The sequence below is a fragment of the Folsomia candida genome, unplaced genomic scaffold (assembly GCF_002217175.1).
Source record: "Folsomia candida strain VU population unplaced genomic scaffold, ASM221717v1 Fcan01_Sc018, whole genome shotgun sequence".
Classification (NCBI taxonomy): domain Eukaryota; kingdom Metazoa; phylum Arthropoda; class Collembola; order Entomobryomorpha; family Isotomidae; genus Folsomia; species Folsomia candida.
In genome coordinates, this window is record NW_019091210.1 from 515,649 (window position 1) to 525,666 (window position 10,018).

Sequence of the window (10,018 nt, forward strand, 5' to 3'; positions counted from 1 at the left end):
AGGTTCAAGGTCATTTGCATAATCTTGGGTCAACTTTGCCGTCTGGGAGGACGCTCCGTCATGATGAAAAATCACCTTAATTATTATTTTACCGTGCAAATTAGGAAAATTGTATTCTAAAAGTGGTTTCAGTACAAGGTCCACATAATACTTCGAAGATTCCTTCACTTTTTGGGGGACTTTGATAAGTGGGAGGACACCACGGCAGGACATTGCACCCACGACCATCAACTGTTTAAAAAAGTTCTCCTCACTGAAAAGCACCAAATTTCTTGAATTTTTTTTCGGCATTTGTCGTGTAGTAAGCTCTTCGAACCCAATTAGTAACTTGTAGGGAAAATAGTTCTTCGTCAATTGTCACCAATAGCTCACTTCTATTCCTCAACAGAATATTCAAATAAAATTTTTTGCAAACACGGGCGAGATTTTTTCTGGAACTATTTGAAATGACTGTCTCAGCTTCTGGGGGCTGTGGGGCAGGCATTTTTCAAAGTAGAAGGCTGAAATTTTGCACACAACTATCTGAGGATAACATGCTCGTCTGTTCAAAATTTTGACCCGCTACGACAAACCGTTCCGGGGTTATTCAAGGTCAAATTCGTATCCACCAGGCCGCCCTCCCTTTGGCATATCTAGAATATAGAATTTAGTTACGCATATTTCATCCATGCTGGTCACTTTGGAAAGCTAATAAATAATAACTCATATTAACTCATTTTCTGAATATCGCTCACATGCTTTAAATACGTATGTCTGGCGTGGTTAGTTATTTTATTTATTAGCTAAAGCATTCGTCGTTAAAAAATTTAACCTTTTTTTGTCAAACAAACAAAACAAGACACACATTTCACTACTCACTCTCACTCAAACTTCTGTGACTCATAAATCAAATATTGGAGATAAAATTGAATACATTTAAAACCAATCAATAGCCAAAGAAAAATTTTTGGGAAATATATTGCTAATTTTCCCCACCGCTTTCATAATTCAGGGAAAGTTTCTCTATGAATAAATTGCATTCGTTTTAGAAAAGTTAAGCGCACAATTTTTAGTTTGAAACCAAACAGAATCGAGATGGATCTCACACCTCGGACGAAATTTGAATGTCCCACGTGCTATAAAACTTTCAAGTTGAAGCGTCAGCTTGCCTGGCATCTCGTCACGCACGCCCCCGACGCACAAGTGAAATGCAAGGTGTGCAATTAAATTCGTAAATTTGTAAAAATTCTCAACCATATGCGTTCTCAAATTACCCATTTTCTACTTGTTTAGGTATGCGGGAAAATTTCGAAAAACCCAGTCGCCTTGTCTCGTCACATGAAAAATCTTCACACCAACTGGAAACGGCCCAGTTGCGACATTTGTCAAATAGTGTTCTCAACTCTCCCAGTTTACGGAGACACACCGAAGCCATCCACATTACTCATGAACGACCCCGTTTGCCATGTGGGTTTGTCGGATGTGACAAAACTTTCCTCAAGAAACAAAATGTTTCGCGACACGTGAGAGCTGAACATGCCGAGAACCCGGTCCGATTTCGGTGCACACTTTGCGGGAAAGAATTCAAAATGAAGATAGAACTTGAGAGCCACGTTCCCACCCACACGACCGAGAAGCCGTACAATTGTGCCACTTGCGGTAGGAGTTTTGCCCTCAGGAGGACCATGAAAAGTCATGAGGTAAATGTCCACGTGGTAGGAAAAACTAGGTGAAAATTACAAATATTCATTTTGCAGCAGACGCATTTGGAAAAATCTGCCCGAGACATTTTCCAGTGTCACGTCTGTCCTGGTACCTTCTTAAAGAAAGGGGGTCTACAAGCCCACGTCCAAGTTGTGCATGAAAATCGGAGGAATTATCCTTGCACAATTTGTGATAAGAGATTCTCCAGCTCATCAGAATTGAAGCGTCACGTGGAGGCGAGACATGTCACAAATAAAGAGCTGGTCCATTCCTGCGACAAGTGCGAGTACAGGAGCTACTCAAAAGTCAATTTAACTCACCCCGTGAGACGTCACAATCCTGCGAATTGGCGCAAGTGTTATTTTTGCAATAAGTTTATCACCTTGCAAAACTTGGTTAAACACTACAGTCGAATTCATTGTCACGAGAAGTAGAACGTATATAATTGTGTTTTATGTGTGTGTTATGCCACATTCAAACCGCATTATCTGAACACCGCCAATTTTGAAAAAAATATCCACCAGTTAATTTTCTATGAATTACTCCGTACGACGCTCATCCAAGGCAGATATGTATAATAATTACACCCACTGGGGTAACCTGACCCAGAAAACAACTTCTTTAGACCAGTGTGCCTTATTCATAGAATGAAAATTGACTTGAAAATTAGTCGTTGGATTTCGATATCGAGTCGTAGAATTCTTAATGACATATGTACAACCACAGATTGAGACTATGATTTTAGGGTACAATAATTTTTTTACAACCATGAATCTAAGAGTCTATGGGGTAGCAATCTGAGGGGACATGGCTCAAATTTTATATTGATGTTAATCCATCGTGTCCATTTTCATGCATGAGTGTATATACCTATTTATATAAAATTGACTTTATTCAGGACACTGAATAAAGGATGTATAATGGACCATGTATAACGAAGAGAAAAATAATACAAATTTGTACATCACGATTTATACAGTGCAGTGCATAAAGTATTTGTTTAATGTTCAAATCAATAAAATATTTCACTAAACTTTATCCATTCAGCGACCATAAAACCGGAAAATCCACCATTTCAGTCTAATAAGATTAGGCACTGTCCGAGTCGCGTTTCGCAATTTGTCCGCCGTTATCTTCTCTTTCATAGAATCGCCTCTAAAACAAAAATATTATTTCACTTGTTAAATAAGTTTAAAATTGGTTTGTTTTTTATTAATTTTCTCACGTCATTGTTTCGAATTTTGACAAGCCCGATTACGTCACCAGCTAAAATTGAATCAAATTAAATATTCTTACATAATCACGTTAATAAATATTCCCACTCACCGGTCCAACTCGTCGCGAAAACTTCACACTTGCAGGTATGCACGTCACATTGGTAGCCCTTCAAGTTGCAGTGGACATGACACGACAGCCTTCGCAGTCCCGAACAATCGGCGGCCGCCTGTAAGGTTAACAGCTAAAATTATTTTGACCAAGTTTTACTTACATGGAACACTTAAAAATCCGGTATAGTCAGGCAGATATTGAGTTCTTGGTATTAAAGTTGCTACCTCTTGGCATTAAAATTATGTATATGCCTGGGTAGGAAAATTTACTACCAATATGGTAAAACTTTAATATATAGCTATCTCTAAATACGCAGTATTGTTATACATACAGTCTGGTACATACAAACGCGTATGTATGAATACATACATACGCCTGGTATTATTTTAATACTAGATTTCTACATAAGAGTGCATATTTCTACGATTTATTAATTACCATGTCCGCGACGAAAATAGTGGCAAGACTAAGCAGCAGAACGAGGGTGCAGAAACTCGGGAACTTCATTTTTGAAAGTGCTGGTTGTATTTTTTAAAAACTGTGGTAAATATGTTTGTCGGTAAGGATGGGATGAAATGATTGACTTGCCGAGAAGATGTGCGGCCGAATTTATATGAAAATGCAGCTCCGCCCTGGGAGATCAGTCTAGCCCATATTGCATCAATGTGTGCGTATATTTGTATCTTGACTTAGGCAAGTTTGGCGTGAATCATCTTTGCAGTTATGTAAATAACACCGCAGAATATGTGTAGGGTTCCGGACAGCATAAATAATTCGAGTTTTTTATAAGCCAGAGCTTCTAGATGGTCCGATGAATCACTCCCAGCAAGGTAAGAAAGATTTCAGAAATTTCACAGCATTCCGAAATGTACATAAATATCAGTAAAATGAAATTTATAAGAGCAGAAAAAAAGGAAAAATTCTAAAAATTGATTAATGCTACTATTTTATGAATTATGAAATTGTCCAAAATGACCAAAATTGTAACATTTTAAGAGGCAAGAAGATACGGGAGACAAGCACTGGCTTAGTTCCTACCCATGACGGCCAAATTTGCAAAGCCTTGTCGAGAAGACGTGGCCTCAATATTTTTATAATAAATGATATGTAATTGATGATTTAACTTAATTATGTAATTGGAATAAATTCGTGCGTTATGTTAAAAAAAAGGAAAAAATCGAAATTTTTAATCTATGTATGACTCACAGTTATAGAGGGATGTACATAAATATGTATAGTAAAATTCTAACCTTCTGACCTTATAGCAATATTTTATCACACATAGTCGCATCTACATAGATATTTATTTCAGCAGCATTTTTTGCGAATGCTTGCAATTTACGAAACCTATTGCACTTTTTGCAGTAAGTATAAAATTTCACAAGGAACGAAACACTGTCCATCATTGCATGTCATTAGATCACATGTCACCACCAAGTAAAATTAGATCATGGGTTCGTGATTAGTTTCCTAGCAGAGGATGCGTTTCGTGGACAATGAAATATTTGGAAAATCATCGATTGTCCTGCTCAACCCCATGACTTAAATCCAGCCATCCTTCGGGTTTTCCATTAGCCTGTAAGCATATCGTGTTCTTTGAGTACCTCGCTTGATCCAGGATTATTGGAACTCGATGAAAGTGATGCAGGCGACCCAGGATTGGCGCGGGGTCGGCGGGGAAATTTTATGACTAAGCGGTCATAGGATGACCTATTTGAGGGAGAGTTACAAACCTGCTTATGACTTCAATTCAGCCTTCAGGTTTTCCATCGGCGTGTAAATACTAGTAAATAGGCGTATCGTGTTCGTACAAATAGAATTACTTCGTTACATGTATGCATATATGGTTTTCAAAATTATTCCAAATCAATGAAAGTTATGTAGGCTGACGAAAATTGGTGAGGAAATTTTATTACGTGGCGGCTACACAAGGATGATTTATTTGAGGGAGAGTTATCTACAAAGAACAATTGAAATATAGATCGGGTGGCACACTTTGAACGAACGTCCTGCAAAGCCATCACGCGTTGTGGTTGGGCATTTATTAAGTTGCGTCAGCTACTTATTGTGATCGCTTTGTCCGTCCGCCTGCCCGTCCGTCCGCAAGCAGGATATCTCCAGAAGGAGTCAACATAATCAAACTCCGTTTTCGTCATTGTGTTTCTTCTAATTTTTAGTTGTCGGTCGAGTTCGAAAATGGGGTCAATCGGACCACACCCTACTGAGCCAGGGGGTGTGATCAAGATTAAATGTAACCTTTATTTTCATATGAAGCACCATTTTAAAGGAAATTTGATCGAGATTTCAAGAACATTAATATTTTTGACCTCATATCCTTGAGGTTGAGGATCATAAATGCATAATTGTAAGATACGGTGTCATTTTAAAAGAAATTTCGATCGTTATCACGCTACTTTTTTATATCTATTTGAAAGGGTTTGTTTATGTAAGTAGCATTTTACTGAAAAAAACTTGTCACAAAAGTCATAATTGCATGGATTTGTTTATTATAGGATTCAAATTTCATAGTGAAATTGTGCTAATCAGGAGGCATGTGCGATATGATCGACAACAGGACGTGTGGAGGAAGAAAGTTTTCATCGGCATCGCATCCGTATAGTATTATCCTCACTTATTACATAATTTGTGAACTAAATGTCTTCTGATCTTATGGAGGTGGGGGAAGGGTAACTGCTAATCTCGGAATTTTATTAGATTTTATTAAAGTTTCATTTTCATAAACTTATACCCGAAACTTTAAATTACATATACTCAACTATTATACTTAACTTATACTCGATATGGGAACAATTAAGTAATGTTTATTAGGCCCATCTGGCTGATCGTCGACACCGCTACCTAAGCAAATTATACACATCTTGAGGTGTGTAAATATTCACAAATACTCGTACAAATAATTATCAAGTAAATACTCTTGTGGAATAGTTAAGGAGAAGTTTAACTTAAGTTTAAGTTGGTAACTTTTTACACACATAGAAAAACCAAAGTATAAAGCAAATTACCTACATACATTGTCATCACACTTTCTTGTCCATATCAAAATTTGTAAATGGTTCAGACCATGGAAGCGTTCGGGGAAAAGGGCAAAAAGGCATCAAACGGAGAAAGAGGCAGGCAAAAAGACAATTGGGCATTGAAACTACTAAGGGGCGTGACCTTATTCCTAAAAAGGCGCCTTTTTCTGCCCCCTCTATGGGTAAGTATCCTATCTAAAAACCCATTACCAAAAACCTTCCAAGGATCATACCTCTCTAAAATCTCCACTCCTTCATTCCACTCTCTTAATTCCTCCGAAGACGAAAATACGTTCGGCAAAGTGTCAAAAATTGTCTCATTACCCCACCCCCGTTCCCCCGTGTGACCCCACCCCTTCGCCCACTCCATCCTTAATACGCCATAAACCTGGTGAATATCCCGAAACAAAAGTGATTGCAAACCCGCCAGAAATTCCTGAGCTTTTCTCGTCTCGGGAAATGTGGCAAATTCGAACCAAATCACGATATCATACTCGGGCCGACTTGGCACTGGCTTAGCCGGTGAAAAAATGGGTGGTTCTGCGTCCGCCCCCTCTGCCAAAATATTTTCGGGATCCTCCACTCCCGAGACGCGTATATCGAACACACCCGCGTTCGGATATTCCCCCCCGAGGCCAAATCGTCAAAATCTTGCCGTATAATTGAGACAACGGTTTGAAAATTTTGGCGGGATGTGACCACCACGAAGGAATTTACCCGGAAGATTGGCGTACTCTTAGGAGTGTATAAAAAATGGTTTTTTGATAACCCCCAGTAATCCTGCGACCCCGTGAGGTACGAGACAAAAACCATGAAATTAAATGACAGACGTGAAAGAAACCACCAAATCTGCGGAATCCATGCGAGCACCCACTTCAAAAGGGTGTTTAAAATTGGGGGATAATTTTCGAAATGGTAATTGTACGGTGTATCTGTGAACTTTGACCCGGTCGGCTTTTCTGGGACGGGGTGCCAAGTAAAAAGAAATACGCTTGAATCTCCCCCCGTTCCCATGCTGTAGGCTTGTATTCGTCCATACGAATCCAAAAAGTCTGATAAGTTTGGCTTATCATAATCTCTCACCGTGCCAAATAATTGGCGCACATTTACGAAAAAAGTTTGCGATTTTAACATTTGATCGGCACCAACTCGTATTTTCACCCTGGTTACAAACGTTCTCCCCAAATTGACGAGAAACGCTTTCGTGTCGGGATGCGATCTTGGCAGGGTTTTGACGACGTATTTTTGAGTATGGTTGTCCCACGCGATGACGTCCATTTCGAGGACGAGGTTGCTAAATGTTCCGTATGCATGGCCCAAGATTTTGGGGTGGGTGGCTGTTTTTATATGGAAGTCGGTCAGTTTGGCGAAAATAGTCTTGGCGAAAAAATTTTGCCATAATAAAATTCCATTGGGCGAGGAACAAATTTAAGATATTTTACAGTACTTTAGGCTTTATATTTTTAAAGTACCTTTTGGCGAAAATACTGTCAAATTAGGCGCAAATGAGGATTATTTGAAAATGGTGATAATGGTGAGCTAATAATATAAGAATTAATTTTAAGTTATTTGACAAAAACAAATATGAAGGCTAAATTTGGCCAAATGTAATTTTACCTTGATTAGTTTTCTACTTTGGCGCCGTCCATAAATTACGTAACACTGGCTGACATGAGCAGGATATGGAAAAAACCCTATCTTGCCCATGCTAGCCAGCGTTACGTAATTTATGGACGGCGCCTTTCCGCAAATATGACAATAATTTCGCAATTGATAATTCCACCCCCGAACTGAGGAATTTTCAGTGCCAAATAATTTCGCCATTTGGTACTTGGATGGTACTTTTTTGGACCACAACGGCGAAGAATTATTTTTGCCAAACTGACGTCCGCCAAACTGACCGTCAATCGTCTTGATGCCGGATCCGTGCGCCCCAACTGCCAGCATCCCACCGACGGAAAGGTCATCTTGCGAGGGGTAGGAGAAAATTCCGAGGTGATGAGACTCCAAGGTTTTCAAGAGGTGTCCCAACGTAACCCCTGGGCCGAGAGTGGCAGGGACGTGTTAAAATCAGTCGTGACTTTTATGTCGGTCAAATATTTTGTGGTGTCGATTAAGAGAAATTTGGGGCAAAGGGTGGCTTCCTCGTAGTGCGAAAGGGTGATGGGACTCCAACTGTGCATCCGGCCCACGCCACGGACTCGGTAACCCGCATTCTTCGCCCAGTTGACCTAACTTAAAACTTCTGAGGCATCCCGTGGGGATGAAAAATAGGAGAATGGGATGACCACGTCGGATGCGTAGGTTTTGAAGGGTACCACGGTATATGTGGAATTGGGGGGGGAAATTTGGTAATGGGGGACACGGACCCAAATTAGGGACTGAGGTGTCAGTCACACCTGTAAACCAGTTAATTATGATAACATTGAATTATGTATGTAGTTACACATGTAGGTATTAAATATGTATAATATACATATTTAATACGTATGTATAATATGCATACGTACAGTAGAATTACTTGTACGTGTCACCTAATTTTCCTAAATCTCACTATACACCCTTAGAAATCCAGTATTAAAATAATATACCAAGCAGTATTCATATATGTATGACACATTAATAATTGATAAGTAATACTGTGCATTAATAGCTCAGTAACGAACTTTTACCATATCGGTAGCAAATTCATACATAACTTTAATACCGGGCGGTAGAAACTTCTATACCTAAAAAGTCGATACGGGGAGCTACCCATATTGAATAAACTCTAACGAATCCGTCAAAATATGCAAATAATTCCACTATATTTTTTTTAAATAATGTAATTAATTACCTTGTGATCTAAGCCCACCTATTGCAACAAATGTTATTATGCTTATCACGTCCGGTTTCATGTTTCATGAAATTAAGACTGAAATACGTATTTCTCTTGCACTTATGTTTATTATTATGTACACGTAATTTCGTTATTTTGCGGTTTAGATTGGACGGTCCCCCTGGAAAAATGCTGTTGTTTCTTCACTCACATTTTAACCTTCATCAAGCGTGTCAATGAGTGGGGAATGAAACTTGATAATTTTGTAGAGCCAAATACATATGTATTAGTTCTTAAGGTGAGAAAGTTTTGTATAAGAAAAGGAAATTGTGAGACAAATGAATAATCCTCTAATACCCTTTGTGCAGCAGAGGTATTAGGTATCGGGCACAACATAAAACTTACTTGATGTCCTTGATGCAGATTTGTCTAGGCATATTATTTTAATTATTTTACATTATGCAGTATTACGGGTGCAACTAAATACATATGTATAAATATACATAAATACTCGCATGGGTCTTTCCCACAGATTGATGTATATCTTGTGAACCTGTAGCTTTATTGTTTCAGCACAATTAGTTTTAATGTGCATACCCGGAATACAATATACATATAAATACATATCGACTTACATAGTTCGAGGGATGGGCTTTCACATAAAAATATTATAAATTCCCAACGCAAACAACCACCTGGTAATTAAAATATGAGCTTGTGCAAACTAGCTCTGGACATCTTTTGTATGCACGAGCAAGCAAATTATTTACAGTTTCGGATTTCTAACAAATAAATCTAACAGCCTTGTCAGCTCATATATAATTGAAATTCACACTAATCGGAAACGGCCTAGTGGACACATTTATTACTGGGTGTTTTATGGAGACATATGTACAACATCGTCTAAAGCATGAGTGAACAACCCCGTATGTCATGATTGATTGATTGCTTTTATTAACGGCGTCAGCACAAGTACAGGTTTTCATCTCTGGACTGCAGAATCGAATATAAATTTGTCAAATAGGTACACATGTATGTACACGTGAAAAAATAAAATAACTGAAAATTGTTTCTACATTTAGTGTGTATTTGTAGGTATACTTATTTACTGCGGATTCACGCAAGTCGTGAATCAGCATTTTTCACACCTCCA

The 10,018-nt window shown here is 38.6% G+C and overlaps 2 protein-coding genes across 2 annotated transcripts; one reads left to right on the top strand and one right to left on the bottom strand.

Moving 5' to 3' along the window:
• Window positions 1-707: 707 nt before the first annotated feature.
• LOC110857388 (PR domain zinc finger protein 5) lies at window positions 708-2,163 on the top strand. Its single transcript, XM_022105984.2, has 3 exons — window positions 708-1,194; window positions 1,273-1,679; window positions 1,737-2,163. Exons 1-3 carry the CDS (start codon window positions 1,188-1,190, stop codon window positions 2,115-2,117), a joined length of 795 nt encoding a protein of 264 aa, XP_021961676.2. The 5' UTR covers window positions 708-1,187; the 3' UTR covers window positions 2,118-2,163.
• Window positions 2,164-6,411: 4,248 nt separating this feature from the next.
• On the bottom strand, window positions 6,412-9,101 carry LOC118437971. The gene is made up of 3 exons (XM_035857578.1): window positions 8,884-9,101; window positions 7,949-8,446; window positions 6,412-7,384 (listed from the first exon to the last, which is right to left on the bottom strand). Exons 2-3 carry the CDS (start codon window positions 7,992-7,994, stop codon window positions 6,528-6,530), a joined length of 903 nt encoding a protein of 300 aa, XP_035713471.1. The 5' UTR covers window positions 7,995-8,446; window positions 8,884-9,101; the 3' UTR covers window positions 6,412-6,527.
• Between the last annotated feature and the right edge of the window lie 917 nt (window positions 9,102-10,018).